The 17,963-nt window shown below is 35.2% G+C and overlaps 1 protein-coding gene across 3 annotated transcripts in view; it reads right to left on the reverse strand.

The window, feature by feature from the left end:
* The window catches only part of IPMK (inositol polyphosphate multikinase), a 37,520-nt gene that overhangs the window by 12,772 nt on the left and 6,785 nt on the right, over positions 1–17,963 (reverse strand). Inside the window, exons 2-4 of one of the 3 annotated variants that reach the window (XM_032491434.1) lie at positions 11,812–11,906; positions 7,406–7,502; positions 2,485–2,603 (exon numbers count right to left, since the gene is read on the reverse strand). In XM_032491434.1, the coding sequence (XP_032347325.1) occupies positions 2,485–2,603; positions 7,406–7,502; positions 11,812–11,906 (311 nt within the window). Of the gene's footprint in view, positions 1–2,430; positions 2,604–7,405; positions 7,503–11,811; positions 11,907–17,963 lie in introns of all 3 variants that reach the window. The other 2 variants (XM_032491432.1, XM_032491433.1) reach the window with 2 other exon arrangements.

The following is a 17,963-nucleotide window of genomic DNA, read 5'->3' on the forward strand; positions in this document are numbered from 1 at the left end:
TGCTTACAGGCATACCTCATTTTACTGCACTTCACAGTGAGATGGTACTATAAGGTTTCTCCCTCATAAAACTGGAGGTATGATGATGCCAATTACTGAGAGAGGGAATAAAAGAGACTTGCTGCTATTATTGTGGTTGTTACTTTGCAAGAGGGATGCATATCAGTTTTTTATATATTAGTCTAAGATGCCTTTAAGTTATCCAAGTAAAATGTCTAATCAGCTGTTAGCTATACAGATTAGGAGATAAAGAAATACCAGAGGCTGAAGATCTATCAGTGTAAGTGGAACTGAACCAATGAGAACAAAGGAAACTGCATAGGAAGAAACAGAGCAGAGAGGGAAGCAGCAGAACAGAACTAAGCGGAATACCTCAATATTTAAAGAATAAACAGAAATGAGCTGGCAGAGAAGACTGCAAAGTGCTCGCAGGAAAAAAACAGGAGAGGGTATAGTGTTGTGGACACAGAAAGAAATGTTTCAAGGAGGACCTAGTCAGGGTGAAAGGCTGCTTTTCAAAGTGAGGTAAGACAAGTAATGAAAATGCCATTTGGATTTGTGACATGGAGATGTCATTAGGGACCTTAGTGAGGAGCCAATCTGGTGGCATGATGGAGCCAAAGCCAGACAGGAAAGAGCTGAAGTATACTGAGTAGGAAGTAAGGCAAGAGAAATACACATAACTAGTTTGGTTGCAAAGGGGAAGCAAGTTAAATCCACTGCTGGAGAGCAGAGCAGGATAAAGTTCGGTTTTGATTTTTTTTTTTTTAATTGAGAGTGATGTGAACACATTTAAAACAAAAAGGAAAAGAGTAAAGAGAGACAGAAGTTGATGACAAGAGAATATGGCTCCTGAAGAGGTGGGAGGGAATGACATCCAGAGGACATACAGAAGGGCTGCCCTTAGACAGGAGGATGGAAAATTCCTCAACGTGACAGGAAGAAATAAAGAGGAAATGAAAGTACTTGTAGGTTAGCTATGTACATATCTGTTAGCAGGAAATTAAAGGAAATCCTGTAATATGGCTTATTTTTTTCTGAAGCAGAAGGCAAAGTTATCTGCTAAGAGGGAGAAGGAAAGTGGGAGGGTGAGAGATTTGAAAATAGTGAAGGTTTAAATAGTTGCATGGTCAGATTCCTGTGGGATACTTATTCCTTGTTTGTTTTAATTATTATTTAATTATTATTATTTAATTATTATTCCACTATCCTTTCCCCCTTTACTATAAACCCACATTTAATCGAGTTATCTGAAGTGAAATAACTGTATCAACAATTTCTCTGGTTTTATTTACAATCAGAATACCAAATTAACTGTGCTATTATAATTATCACATTAACAATTCATCTATAATGCTTCTATTAATTCTCTTGTTTAAAACTCAAAAGGAAGACTGTCTATCATCTTACATGATCAATCTCAAAACTATCCATATGCTTATATATAAACGATAATTTATTATACATACAAATTTTTACCTCCACACACCTATATAACGTTTAGAGGATTTTATTCCACATTTAACACGCCAATAACTGTGGCATATTGTTTGCGAAGATAGCCTCAACACCCTCTGCACACTGCCCTTTGTATTCTGACTTCCCTATTCCCACCATCAGAAGTGGAGTCTATTTCTCATCCCTATCAATATGGGCTGGCCCTGTGATATATTTTGTCCTACAAAATTCCATAGAAGTGACATAAAGCGACCTTCTAACCTAGATTTCAAGAGTCTGTGTAGCTCTCACTCTTATGTTCCTGGAATATAGCACAAAAAGAAACTCCACCTAGCCTCCTGGAAGATGAGAGACCACATGGAAAAAGGCCCAGCCGATAGTCAGTATCAACTCCCAGACAGGAGTGAGGGCATTTAGACCATCAAGCCCCCACTGAGCCATCAGAATGGTGCAGCCACAGGAGGGGCCCTAAATGACATCAGCAGAACTGTCCACCTGAGCCCAACTCAAACTGCCAATCCACAGAAACAAAAAACGGTTTTAAATCAGTCTGGAACAACGGCCTAATTTTTAATTTCTCTTTTCTGTTTTAAATACATAGAAAAGTTACTGAATATATAAACTTAGCACTTTTCTCATTGGAAATTCATAAATAATATCACATTCACTTATGCACGTAAACTTAAAACTTCTTTAAAACAAAATTACCAGAGTCAGAGTCTTGAGGTTCAGACATTCATTAATTATTTGTTCATCAAGTACTAAGTGTCGAATAATTGCAGCCACTGACCCTATGCTAGTGAACAGAAGAGCTAAAAATCTCTGCCTACAATGGAGAGTTATGGATAATCTAATTCAAAAATATATGTGACATCTATAATTTTCAAGGGAAGAACATACAAAGTGAGATGTGAAAAAAAATAAAATTAAAAAAAAGTGGAATGTGTGTATTATACTAATAATCACTCTTACCCTCATGCCAAGCACCAAGAACCCAATCTCTTCCATTAATGGATACTTGCTGACCTGTTGCTGAATCTTCTCAGATGAAGCAAAAGGATCATAGCTTTTTCGCCCTATCTTTACATCCATTATACAGGGCTTATTAAATTTATGGGTCACATCTTCCAGTTTTAGATATAAATCTGTTATTAAAGAAAATTCTTAATTAGTAATAGGAAAATATATTACTACTCAAGTGACTGTGAAGGGAAAACAAAAAAGAGGAAATCTTAAAACTGAGAAAAAAGTTAAAACAAATCCAGAGTCAACAATTATTACTACTGTATCTGAAGGAAAAAAAAAAAGACTGACCAACAAATTTCTAACAGGTGTAAATATAGAGAAACCCTTGCAGCAGGTGGAATAAATAACACTCAACCATAAGCAAAAGATATAAAATACAAGGTTTCCAAGGACATTAAAAAGGCAATGAGATTATTTTAAAAGCTGTTCCAGAATACAATACCCCTTTGAATATAATTTATGTCATCTATGTCTCAATAGATACCCTAGTATTTTAATAATTCTTAAAAATGTTCATTTAAAATTACTGCTAGGAGTAAATCCTTCCCACAAAGGACACAACAGGTATAGGCTAAGAAACATAAATCAACCTAAACTGTGACTGACAAACAGACATTCTAGTCTTCCAAGCCCTAAAGGAAAAACAAGTATCCTGCTTTTAAGAACACAAAAAAATTCTTTAAAAGCTTATTCATAAACATCTGTGGCATCCTGTTTACATCTTCCCTCAGAAAACGGTAAGAAATGGAGATTCAAGAAAAATTATAAACACGCTAGTTACCACACACTGTAGTGTAATGTTATCATACACTTGGTTTTAGCTTGAAAATAAGGATCCAGGTGCACTGAAGGGAACAAGTAAGAAAAGAAATTCTCCCCTACCCTCTCTTCCAGGGTGAATGAACCTCCCCAAAGTTCTGAATGAGATTGTAATTTTCAGTTATGAATGTAATAAAAAGCATTTCTCCTAAAAAAATTTCCTCAAAGACATAAGAGATTGTACCTCCTTTTTATCACAGTAATAAAGTTTTAGTCTTTTAAATAAATAAATAAAATTTAAATAAATACATTTACTTAAATAAACCTCATTCCTCAGTCAAAGGAAGCGGGTGTGTAGGGTGGGGGCAGGACTATACTTGTGTAGAACTAGGTGTAGTCAAGTGACAAAAAAGGAACCGCAGCCGAACCGCAGCTTCGGCAAACATGAAGGAGCATGCCACCTTTTAATGGTTCTCACAAACAGACTTATCTTCAACAGGGTAACAGAAAATAAACGGTCTGGACACAGACATGAAACTGCTGACACTGAAAGGTAATGAGACAAGTAGGAATATCTTGATCCAGAAATTGGAACCCACCCTCTTCTGTGCTGCAAAAGATAACCACAGGAGGGATGGGAAGATGGGGCAGGAAGCAGCACAGGACAGTCCCCTCAGATTCTCTCCTGCCACTTCCAAATACTGGGAGCAAGAGGGATGGAAACAGACCTGTCCCCTCCTCATAGCTGTAAAAAAAATTTCAGTAACAAGGCTTCTATTTCAAATATCAGAAAAGACTAATTAGATCCTATTATAGTAACTCATTAGCATTCACAAATTTATCATCATTAATTTCCATAATTCAAGAAACCCTAAAAGTCTTACTGAGGTGAGGCTATGTATAGGAGTATAAAGACAGTGAGTAAACCTAGCTATCACACCATCTATAGCTCACTGTAGGGTTATTATTTTCTACTTGCCAGTTTGGTAGTAATTAAAAACAAACAATAAACTGTCTTTTGTAATAAGGTTTAGATGACAGGAGTCAGAGTAGAGATTCTGCAAATCTGAATATAAAATCCCTACTTCCTCCTTCTCTCGGGAAGGGGAAAAATCCAAATGCAAACTCTCCTTACAGTAGTAGGAATACAATAAATGTTTGCTGAATTAATGAATGTTTGCCCTTCGTACTGCCCAGAGGGACTTTGGTTTGGCCTTCCTCACCCTGTAATAAATTGAGTCATTTCTTCAGTAAACAGGCCTTGAGTATCATTAGTTTTATTTGACATTTACTTTGACTAGCCAAATGTGTTTTTCTTTGCCTTACTTTTAGATTCTCAATATGTTTTATATGACTGGAGTTACCAAGTAACTGCTAAACTTTTGATTATTAGTCTTCAGTTAACAGGCCTTAAATTAAGGCCTACTGACAGTTGATTCAGTGTTTTCGTTCTCTGGCCTTAAACTTTTTTAAAAGTAAAAATTTGAGATTCTCATTTCTCTTTCTCTCTAACTTATTTTAAGAAAACATCAAAACTTACTCTACAGATGCAGAGTTTTAAGTTTTACAGAAAGAATACTGTATTACCTAGCTAGCAGCCTGCCACAATTACTTCGAATAAAGGAGATAAATAGGAAAATGAGGCATGATCTGAGCACTGAGATCTTTACTTTATTTTATAGTTTATTATCACTAGAAATAAATCTGAATACTAATTCTCTCTGTAAAATGCTACTAGCAAATTATTTCAGCAGAAGAGAGCTTAATTCAAAGTAGGTCAATCTTGAGATTTAGTAACTTAAATGATCAAAGCATTTTACTACAGGGGAGCCTCACTTATAAGGCAATGCCAGACTGGACAATAAAGGACACTTTTTCAGCTAAGCCCCTCTGGGTATAGAGTGGGGCTGTATTTTTCAATTTTTAGGTAAACAGAAAATATGTTTTAAAATTCATCCAAAAAATCTGACAGACTAAGAACAAGATAATGTTCTGTCTGGATAGTTTAGGGTCATTTTGACCAAGGCCAAGGAAACAAATCAAACTATATTAATATGATGTTTGGAAAATAATTATGATATGACTATTTGATATAATGTAATGTGCAAGTAAAGATAGATTTCTGAATATTAAAACTAAATAACTAGATTTACTTTCTTCTAATTCTGAAAAAGCTCTATTTAGGACAACAGATTCTGATGAAGCTGGTCTGCCAGAGATCCAAGGACTGGCATTTGTGAACCTCAGACCTAAGAAAGCTATTCTGTAAAACTTAGTCTTGGTATTTGTATAGTAAATAAAGAGGGTATCTATTTTTCAGAAATACATGGATCTCTTTATAAAAGGTCACACTGACTAGAAATATAGTTTAATTTAAAGGGCTATGGCCATAAGAGACAAATCTATTATTTACTTATTAATTATGGAATGTATATATTGAATTTCTATAGTTTCTTAATTTTTTGAGGTAAGAATCATGAAAATAACTACCAGGTATTCCAAAATACACCACTTCATGCTGTTATAAGTAGACTATTAAGTAACATTTCTCAGTGGCTATACCAATGACATGGTTAGCATGCTCAAAATATTTATATACTCCATGCTGTTGATGATAGTATATCTAAGATTATACAAGGTTATTATGAATGAAAAGCTTTTTTATTTTAAATTTATTTTCTATTTAAATATATATAATTAAATATAATTAACTTAAATATAAATTAAATTAAATACTAATGTTGCTTTCTAATACATTAAGCATAAAAAATTCTACTGCTAGAATATAGTCCTGATACTCTGAGGCAGAAAATTTCCCAGTATCAAAGGAGAAAGAATAAAATTATTTGAAATACTGTGGAAAAATTGAAAGACCTACAAGTAGCTAAACAGTAAAAATGAGACAAGGAAAGGAAAGACAAGGGAGAGGATATCTAGGTATCTGAAGGAAGATTTACTCCGACCCCTTAATGAATATTACTGATTACATAAATCATTAGAACACAGGCCCCAAGTGTCATCAACCTCTTTCCCACTGTATCTAGGTAATGGCCACCATCTTCATTTCTGAACCTCCCAAAAGGGAGAAAAGGCCTGGTGGTGAATCCTGCTCATCTTAAAAACCAAATGGAAAAACAGGAGGCCTTGCTTCTGTGTTTCACATCAATCATCAGCCATTTCTGAAAGCAACAGAAGCTGAAAGTAGAAGGAATTACAAATAGAGACACTGAGCCTTCAAATGTAAAGTAAAGGGGGAGGAAGGGAACAGCTTATTTCAGTCCATGCTTCCTGAAATTTGACTAGTAACTAGATTCAGAAACCTACCAATAAATTAGGCTGGAGATTACATTTGAGAGCTCTCAATTTGCTCAAACCTACTTGAAGATACACTTTTTTATTCCTCCAAGTAAATACCAATAAAAGGCTTCTGATGGTACACGTTCTAGGCATTTACATGCTTATAAACAAATAAAATGAGATTTAAAATCTATACAACTAGCCCCAAATCTTAAAATAATTACAACAAATGTTTTATCTTAAAAAGAAAAGAAAAAAAACCCCACTGTTCATTCATGTTCTAAGTTTTGCTAATGGTGATTGCACAACTCTATGAATACACCAAAAACTACTGAATTGTATACTTTAAAAGGGTGAGTTTTACGATACATAAATTATATCTCAATAAAACTGTCATTAAGATTTAAAAGAAAAAATTCCCACTGGTCAGCACATTCTTATGTTTCTCTCAAGTTATAATAACTTGCTGAGCAAACTGGCTGTACTTTCTATACTTATTATTCTGGATTATAAGAAATAGACAAAGCTATGTAAAACTCTACCCTGAGCACATAAGAAAAGATGTCCAAATAAAAAGAGAGAGAGAGAAAAAAGGTCAAGAAATAATAAATTGTCATTAATTTATTACTATGTAAAGTACATGAATGCAAACCACAGTATTCTACTAACATTTAAGAAAATAATTGTTTTCATGATCCCATGTGCTAAAGATGTCAAAAGTATTAACTTTTCTTTAATGAAGAGAAACGGTAGAAAGACACATATATTCTGTTTTTATAATACTAGGCCTAACTTTATATAAAGCCTTCTAAAAAGCCCCTCTCATGAATTAAGACTAAAGGATGGATTTTAAGGAAAAGATTACCATTTGGAGCAGTGGGAGGTGACCAGGTGCCATAGTATTTTGGCAAATATTTTCGTAGCTCTAGAAGGACACCATCGGTACAATCAGCAGCATAAACCTGAAGCAAAGAGAAATACAACATATGCATGTTAATTTCTCATAATTCTTTATCATTACCCTACACATTTCTCAAAAAAAAACTGTTGAGTCTGGCATAAGTTTTAATTGGAAGTAAACTTGGGATAAGAAAAAAAAAAGATTACTGTGTGTCTCCAATGAAAAACTATGTATTGTTTAGAGTGCATTCTTCTTGGTTATCTAATTCTAGCCTTTCACTGTCCTTGAACTGTTTTACAACAAAGTAGTAGATAACTCTTAGCAAAAGCAAAAATATTCTTGTCTATAAACATGTAAATAAATTCTGGCCAGAGGAGGTTCAACTGATTTCCCTTCAATCCCAAAGAAGGGGAGATTTTAGTGTTCTTAGGTACACTCATTTCAACTTCCCTTTAAGCCATATAAATTTGTGCTTCTTTTGACTTCTCTTTTGAACCAGTTTTAACATTTGCCTAGTTCCCTCATTAAATGAGTTTAACAAAATCTTTACCACATATTTATTTTATACCTGTAAGGAAACTAATTTTACCTTAAAAGTATCCTTTAACTCAATGTGAGTCTAATTATTGCTCATTTAATTCTTTGATTTGTAAACAGTAATAATTCTAGAAAATACTAGAAATGTCCAGATATCCTGGAACTAGATTCTTAATTTTTTTTCCCAGGAGAGAAAGAAAATATTTTTTGTTTTAAAAAAACTTGCAAGACATCTTATCCCATTAACTCTTGCCAAATATGATCTACCTAATTATCCAAAATCATTTAAGTTTACTAGTGAAAATAGTTGTGAAATCTCAGTACTAGAATTCTAATTATATATGTCAAACCATATTCATGTCAAGTAGTTATATACAACATAATTCTACAGAATAAACTCAAGTATGACAGAAACTCACCAAATATCCATGGGATACACTGTGTTTCCCAGCTTCCCCTACTGAAATATGAGCAGAAGTGAAATCAATCACTTCTGGGCCAAGGTAACTGAGAGCAGGGTGCACTTTATCATCTCTCTGTTCCTGGCACAATGACAGCGAGGATGCAGAGTGTTCATAATGACTGAACAACAAGATGGAGGAACGAAGTATATCTCCATCTACTTACGTGAAGAAGTCCACGATGTATTTCTAAATGAAAAGGTAAAAGAACTGGAAGAGTAGAAAGGTAAACTTTCTCTTCTTCAAATATTTTTTTAAAGTAGTAAGACTGGTATTTACTCCAACATGCCAAACAAGATAACCTAAAAATTTTCTATCCAGAAATGCAGGATAAAATATAATAAATGTTTTCTAAACACACAGCATTTTACAAAATACTATGAAGGTAATAATGTAAAAATATAATCTATTTTTTACTATCACATTAACAAAGGAAAAATCAAGATGTTTAAGAAACTGAATCACTAGATAAAAAATATATCCCTTCCTAGGAAAAAAGGATGGAAATCAGGAAAGGAAGAAAGAAAAAAAGAGATAGAGACAAGACAATAGGTGGCTCTGATCAATTTATAGGTAAGTTCTAGCAAGCCTTTAAGAAAAAAAATCCTGATCTGATAAAAGTTCTTCTACAAAATAAAAAAAGAAATGCCTCTCAACTTATTTTATGAAGCTAAAAGAAATTTGGTGTCAAAACCAGACAAGGACAGTATGTGAAGAAAATAGTTCAATCTCATTTATAAGCAAAGCTGGAAAAAATCTTAAATAAAACACCAGCAAACAAAATCCAGTAATGCATATTATTAAAAACCAAATTTAAAAAGACATGTCTAAGTAGGTTTTACTGCAAAAATGAAAGGTAATGTAATATTAGAAATCTATTATAGCATTTACCACATTAAGGAATTAGAAGAGGAAACTCATATGACCATTTCAATAGATACAGAAAAGGTAACTGAAAAATATTCAATACTCATTTGTATTTGAATTGTTCCTTGAAATAAAAATAAACATTATATATCTTCCCCTTCCCCAAGAAGCTGATCTGAACCAACTACATCAATGGGGGTTCCTTGTCCTCTTGCCATTGTCTCTCACTGGTCCAAGAGACACTGGAGGGTAGAAGAGTTGAGGTCAAGTTATGTACTTCTCTAGCCTTATCAGTTCATGTCTACTCATAAAGTTAGCCTCCCTGAGTTCCAGAAACCACTCCCTCTCCTTGCCTGTTCAGGCCCAGGGATGGTATAGCATTATCGCTTGCAGGTGGCCTTAAACTCTGACCACACCTTTGTAAACAGTCTTCTTATTAAACTGACAGAGTGTACCATTTGCTCCTTGACAGAATCTTGACTCACACAGAAGATAATTTCCTTAACCTGGGAAGAAGTACTTCTCAAAAACCTTTAAAGTCATACTTTAATGGGGAAATGTTAGAAGCACTTCTGCTAAATGAGAGGAAGATGCCCCCATCATTGCTACAATTCAGCAATGAACTGGAAGTCCCTGACAGAAGTAAATGGATTCCAAAGGAACAAACAAGACTTCCAATCACAGAAGATATACCTGTCTATAGAGAAAAAAATTAGAATTGTTAGAGAATAGCAGATAAATGAGTTAATAAGAGTTCCGAGAGATTACTATATATAAGAACACTATACAAACATCTATTTCATTCTTATATATTAGCAACCATTGCAAAACTAAATTTAAAAGTTTATAATAGAAACAAAAAATAAGGCACCTAGTATAAATCCAACAAATTATGTGTGAGACTTTTATAGAGTAGATATAAAATACTTTCCTCAATAAAGAGGCAGTGTAAGTATATTCTAAGAGCAAATTCTAGAGCCAGACTATGTATGTTCAAATCCGGGGGCCATAATTAACTATTTGAATGATTTTGGTCAAACTATTTAGCTTGTACTTTTTTTTTTCACTTGCACCTACATTTAAGCGCTAAAGTTATAAAATTCTTAGAGGAAAACAAGCATAAACCTTCATGATTTTAAATATGACACCAAAAGCACAAGTGACGAAAGAACACAAACTAGACTTCAGAATTTAAAGTCCGCACTTCAAAGGACACTAACAATACAGTGAAAAGATAACCCAAAGAATGGGAGAAAATATTTACAAGCCACGTATCTGATTAGGGATTTGTACCTAAAGTATGGAAAAAACTCCCACCATTAAATAAAGACAAGCCAATAAAAAAAAGAGCAAAAGATCTGAACAGACATTATTCCAGAGAAAATATACACAATACATACATGAAAAGATGCACAACATCATTAGCCATTAGAGAAAAGAAAATCAAAACAATGAGATTAACACTTCATTCACTTGAATGTCCCTAAAAAATAAATAAATAAATAAACTAATAAGTGCTGGTGAAGATGTGGAATCCTCATACATTAGTGATGAAAATGTAAAATGGGGCAGCAACTTTGGAAAACACTTTGACAGTTTCTCAATAAGTAGAATGTAGAATTATTATGACCCAGCAATTACAATCCTAGGTAAATACCCAAAGGATTGGAAACAGGTACTCAAACATTTATAGATGAATGTTCATAACAGCACTATCTACAAAAGCCAAAAGATGGAAATAACACAAATGTCTATTAATGGGTGAATGGATAAATAAAATGTGGAATGTATGCATAATGGACTATTACTTAGCCATAAAAAGGAATGAAGTACTAATGCATAACATGAACCTTAAAACAACAAAAGAGGCTAAACACAAAAAGTCACATATTGTAAAACTCCATTTATATGAAATACCCTGAATAGGTAAGTCCATAGAAAGCAGATTGGTGGTTGGCAGGGATTGAGGAGAGGAAGGAATAAGGCATCATGGCTCAAATGGGACAGGGTTTTCTTTTGTGAGATGAAAATGTTTTGTAACTAGATAGAGGTGGTGGTTGCAAAATACTGAATGTTCTAACAAGTATTCCTAGTAACATGGTCCATTAGACGTCAAGTTTCTCCCTTTCCTCCTACCCTCCCCTCTGGAGTCCCACAGTACACATTAGCACATTTAAGGCTCTAAGAAATCCTTTAGTTAAAAAACAAAAACCACTTATTTAAACTCAGCATTTCTGAGAAATAGAGGTAGTCTCTCAGCTAAGTGTTTTTCAAAATGTAGGTCACAACCTATTAACTGAAATCAATTTAGTAGATCAGAATAAGGATCTTTAAAAAATGAAGTAGAATGGAAAATACTAGACTACATCAGTAAAGATAAGCACTGTCTTTCTTAAAGCTTTTGTTTTGGTCACATACACAGTATACTAGGACATGCTATTTTCTTACTAAGTCACCATGAGAAGACTATGAAAAACACCTTGAATACAACAAAACAAATCTTACCTCACTTACCATATTATAGAATTCCAGCTCTCTTGGACCCCTTGGAGGTGGCTGCAACTGTTTTAAAACTGTGCCATCTGGATGTTGTAGTATACCTATAGAACATAAAAATGGGTATTTTAAAATGCTTTAATAATGGTGTCTCTTGCATCACAGGATAAATTTGTTCCTAAAGTTACAGATAAACCACTTTCATAAAATCAACAGTTTCCTTTTACTTATTTCAGAAATTTTAACATTCAACCAACACATTTCAGTGCTTGTTCTATGTATTGCACAGCACCAGAACATAAATTCTAAACAGCTTGATTTTATTATCTCCAATAACCTGAGATATTCTAATAAATAGAACATATCTATAAATTTTTATAGAAATTCTTTAGTAGTAGACTTTCCAGGGGATGTTAATTTATAGTTAAGAAGCAAGTTAAAAGTAAGTAGCATAAATTGATCCCACTTTTATAAACAGAAAGGAAAAAAATCCTGTTAACAATGGTCCTACATGAATTTCCTACTTCTAAAAATTCTTCCCTATTCAGATGCACTGTGTACAGCTGTACAGATAGTATGAGGGCACCTAGCCAACAGGAAAAGTGGGGGCTGAAATCACACACTAGCCTGGAGCAGGAAGGGGCACCTTTTTATAATCTACCCACTCAAAGGGAAAACCTTTTTCTAAAGTCATCATACATGGACTAGCACTGGCTCTGTTCCTATGCCATGAAGACTCATTCCTAAGTTTGTAATATTAAAATCATTAATTTTCATATATTGAGATTTCACAAAATCATGCAAGTTAGAACCCAAAAGAGCACAAATAAATCTATTTACAATTTTGATAATATATGCCACTTAAGTTTCTATTTCTTTTGGCAAGTGTCAGGAATTTTTAATCATAACAAAAATGCCGAATTTAATCAACAGAGGCAGAAAGTATCTATCAAGAGATAGAGTCATCAAGTTATTTAAGACCCTGTTATAAAAGGAAGGTAAACATTAATCTATATGGATAAGACTGGTTGGTGAGCAGTCAAAAGATTCGGGGACTTCAAGAAGTAGTCTATTACACAGTTAAAAATTCCTGAAGAAAAATTGTTAGTAAAGGTTGGGGTGGAGAACAAGAAAGGCCTTTACTCTTATGGTAATAAACATTTTCTATGAAGATGAAGAATGGTAGATGCAAAGAAACCTTGTGGGTGGGAGGGTTGTGGAGCATTCATAAGTGACAAGAGAACCATGAAGCTTCCCTACCTTGGGACAGGCACCGAGTCTAGATATAGGTGAACATGCCATCAGACAAATACATTTTAGCAGGCAAGCAGAGATCAGCTAGACTGTAGACAACAGTGCGGAGTGGCAGGATGGATTACTGACAACAATCCTAACACAGAAACAGATTGCTTGGTCCAGCAATTTTCCCACACTACTCACTCTGCAAAACACCCCCTCTAAGTTTTTAGAGCAAGTAGCCATGGAGAAGAAGATGGTAATCCCAGGCATTCTCCCAGTTAGTGAATTCCAGGATCTAAAAGTAAACCAATAGTATCTTATACTTCAGCCAAATCCCTCGCAGCTAAAAAACTGTCAAGATAAAAAAGGAAGCGTCTTGGAAGGCTGAGCCAAACCAGATGAATTGAATCTAAGACTGTAGTCCAGCACCAGTTTAACTAAATTCTAGGGGGAATATGATTTATCAGCCCTACACAGAGGAAAGGGTTCATACTCTTTATGTGGAATAATAGTACATTTCACTCCCTACTGTTCTTTAAGATGTCTAAAATCCAATTTAAAAAATTATGAGACATAACAACAACAAAAACAGGAAAATGTGATAATCAAACATAGTCCAATAGAAGCTGACACACAAATGACCAAGTATTAACAAAGAAAGATGTTAAAACAATTCTAAGTATGCATAAGAAATTATAAGAAAAATGGATATAAATGTTGAATAGATGAGGTATTTCAGGAAAGAAATGGAACGTCTAAAAAAGAACCAAAATAAATTCTAGAGCTGAAAACACACAGCATCTGAAATAAAAATTTCAATTGATGGATTAAGAATGAACGTAAAGGAAGATCAATACTAAACATCTAAATTAATGTAATGAGAGAAAAAATATCTAAAAAGATAAAAGCATTAGAAACCTGTAGGATAATATCACACATTCTAACAAATTCATAGTTGAAGTATGGTAAGGAGACAATACAATGGGTCAGAAAAAAATTCTGGATTCCACTTCTATGTAGGATACAGAAAGCTGGAAGAGTATCATTTCCATGTAAAAACAAGAAAAAGCTAGATAATCTACAAAATCATAACTTTTCTTGAAACCATCAGAGCTGAGATTGTAAACAACAAACATGTAACCTAAGGAAAGACACACACCACTATTAAAGGCAGGGTGAGAGAACATTCTTGCTTGTGACAGAGCATGGCAAGAAGATGGGGCCACCTTACAAGGCAGTAAGAATAATTTAGCTAATATTTTTTAACAGATAGCTAAAGGCCAAATGTAGGTTAGAGAGATGGTACAAAACTCTGAGAAGTGCAAACACTTGCAGCATCTTTTCCAGCAACCCCCTCCCCTTCTACATCAAGGCAAAACAAAAACAAAACAAAACAAAACAAAAACAAACAGAAAATAAAAACAGAAAAAGCAACTCTTAAAGGTACAGACCTTGAAGCTGCAGAGATCACTACTGTAAGCAGTAGCATAGGGGGTCACCAGAGGAAGAGAACCCACGCCTTTCTTGACATAAGTTATTTTTGGCCTAAGTCGTTTTGAGATGTAAGCCTGGCCACAATCCTTGTCCTTGAACAATTAAAGATCTTAAGGAAAGGGAGGGAATGTAGGAACAAAGGAAAAGTAGTCAAGAAACAATAGTTCAGCAATAAATTATAAAAAAAAAGAGTCCTAGTTCCTCCTCAAGGAATATACATAACAATCTGACACTCATCTTTGAATTCTTCAGGAACTGAAGCCCCCATGAAGGATGGAAAGATGATGTTGACCTTTGCTGACCCTTGTGACTTCAATCAATCATCAAAGCTTGGTCTCTGGGTCTTTACCCAATTCTATACCGAATTCTCTTCTGCCCAAGCCTCTTCATGAACATGCATGTAGCTTAGCTTAAAACTTTTCCAGTTTTGCTGTCCTGGGAGACACTGCTTTGGGAAAGACCCCTGGTGTTCTCCCTACCCGCTGCAAGTAATAAACCCATCCTTCTCCGGATCTTTGGCTTGGCTGTATCTTTTGGATTGACACCCACCAAGAGGCAAGCCCAGTTTTTCAGGTACCATTACTACAGGAAAAAAAGATCCTCCCAGAACCTTTTCCTCTGTGAACAAAATTCTTAAATTTCTGGGGTAAGGACTGTAAATCATGTTGCCCCCCAAGGCACAGGTAATCCACTGTAGATGAGGAAATGGTTAAAAAAAATATCCTCTAATGCTGGGTGGGGACAAGAAGAGAACAGAAAATCACAGGTCTCCTATTACTGGAGGAGGGGAAAAGAAATTTATGTAAAGTACTTGCTAAAGAGTTTGATAACCACATTAAAAAGGGGCAGGATCACTGAAAAAGTCACATGCCATGACTCAGGGTCAGAGGGTCTACCTAATGTTGAAGCTGGACCAGAACAACAGACAATACCACTATACCTAGCATCAGCCTACTAATCACCAAATAATAAGCACAGCAGTCTACACTTGGAGGAGGGGCATGGACATGGAGAAAAACCATCTCTGAGGCATGGGTACATAAGAAGGCCTAAAACAGAAGGTTAGACAGGAATATTGAGAAAAATCCTCTGGCAAATCAGCCCTACTCTAAACATAAGATTACAAAAGAGGAATTTCAAGCCCATGGTATGCTGAAGGTATATTGGTCTGCTCAGACTTTTGAAATAAAATACCATAGACTAGATGGCTCAAAACAACAAAAACCTATTTTCTCACAGTCCTAGAAATAAAAGTCCCAGATTAAGGCACCAGCCACCTCGGTGAGAGCTGTCTTCCTGACTTGTAGACAGCCACCTTTTCACTTTGTCCTCCAACAGTGGAGATGAGACAGGAGGGAAGGGGACAGGGCACAACCACTCAAGTAATGACAGCAATTTAACACCAAAATGGTGGAACATTCACCTCCTAGTTGGCCTTAAGGATTAAGAGGTTTAACTCCTAGTAGACCTTGAGCTTCATTATATGCTCACTGTAACAGCAAGATCAAATAACATGCCCGCAGGCGCCATGACAGCCCCAAGGCTAACCACAAAAGGCCAAAGAATGGGCAGTGGCCCAATTCCTGGGGATCTCAGCCCCTTCCGCAGGGCAGTTGGAATGTTCTTACCTGTAGGCTCGTGAAGCTACTGAGCCCAGAAAAAGTAGCAATACCACGCCTAGCAGCCCTTTTCGCTCCCTCCTCTTTGGAGTCGGCTCACACTCTGTCTATGGAGCATGTACCTACTTCTACTTTAACCTGAGCACCCAATTCCCACACCTCTTTCTTTGCCTTTCTCTTGCCTTACACTCTATGCAGTATGCATCTCTCTAAATAAATCTACCTTTACTCAATGGTGGCTCACACTTGAGTTCTTTCCTGCACAAAGCCAAGGACCCACACTTGGCGGGGCAAGTTCCAGGGGCTCAATCGAGACCTGGGACACGGCCCTCCTCACGCCCCACATCTGGCCCTCCTCACGCCCCACATCTGTTTTCCTGCATCAGGGAGAGAGATAAAGCATGCTCTCTCAGGTCTATTTCTGTAAAGACAATAATCCTATTGGACCAGGCCATACCCTTATGGTCTCATTAATCTTAATTACCTCCATAAAGGCCCTATTTCCAAATACAATCATATTGTGGGTTGGTGTTTCAATGTATAGTATTTTGGAGGACACAACATTCAGTTCATAACAGAAGGTAACTGCAACAACAACAAAATTCAAACTTGGCTCCACTCCTGACTAGACTGGTTCAATCCCCAACATTAACAGCCTAGCAGAAGAAGCATATTCATTTCAGGCATAAATACTGTTTGCCTCAGTTGCTTCAGGCCTACATATAATGTCCAGATTTTAATAAAAAATTAGAAGTCATACGAAAAAGCAAGGGGAAAATCACTATCAAGAGATAATACAACACACAACAATTTTAGAGATGACACTGATATTAGAATTATCAAACCTCCCACTTCCCAAATCTGGGGCAATTCGAGCATCAAAATAAGCAGCAACAAAAAGGAGTAAGATCCATCCACTGAAGTTTGAAAAAATCTATTAGTCCATCCTACCAATTAAAGAAAGAAAGTGAGAAGCAAAACCTATATTCCTTAAAGAAGAATGCCAACTAACAAGTGTAACAGGAATCAGAGAGTAGAATATTAGCATTTTCCAATATAGTAATAAGTGAGTTGTTCAAATATTGTAAATGGATGCTTGTAACATTTGGTGAAAACTTTGATGTCTCAAAATATTCCTCTCAAATTATTTACTTACAATAGTAAAAATGAAAACTTTACGGTGGAAAAATCAGGCAGACTTCATTTAACCAGGTGATCAAAGTTATATCATCAATAATGCACCTGAGATCCTGCACTTTATGATATGATGCTTCAATAAAACATAATTCAACTAGTATTCTTATGAAAAAATGCATTCATCTGAATCTAATCATGAGGAAATAACCAGACAAACTTAAAGGATATTCTGAAAAGCCATATGCCTTACTCTTCAAATATTTCAGTTATGAAAGATAAAGAAAAAGTAAAAAATGGCTCTAAATGACAGGCAACTAAAGGGTCATCTAAAAATGAAATGTGTAGTCTTAGATGGGGAAAATTTGCTATAAAGGATATTACAGAAATAATGGCAAAAGCCAAACATTAAATATTCTGGATTTGCTAATTGTACCACGGTTTGGTAAGAAAATGTTTTTATTTTTAAGGGATACACAATTATTTAGAGGAAAGGAGTCACAATGTCTGCAATTTTATCTTAAATGGTTCTGCAAAATAGCTACCATACACAGAGAATGATAAAGTAAGTGTGGCAAAATATTAATAATAGGTAAATCCAAATGAATGGTAATGTTCATTGTATTATATGTGCAACTTTTCTCTGAGTTTGAAATTTTTCCACACACACAAAAA

This window comes from Camelus ferus, chromosome 11 (genome assembly GCF_009834535.1).
Source record: "Camelus ferus isolate YT-003-E chromosome 11, BCGSAC_Cfer_1.0, whole genome shotgun sequence".
Taxonomy (NCBI): domain Eukaryota; kingdom Metazoa; phylum Chordata; class Mammalia; order Artiodactyla; family Camelidae; genus Camelus; species Camelus ferus.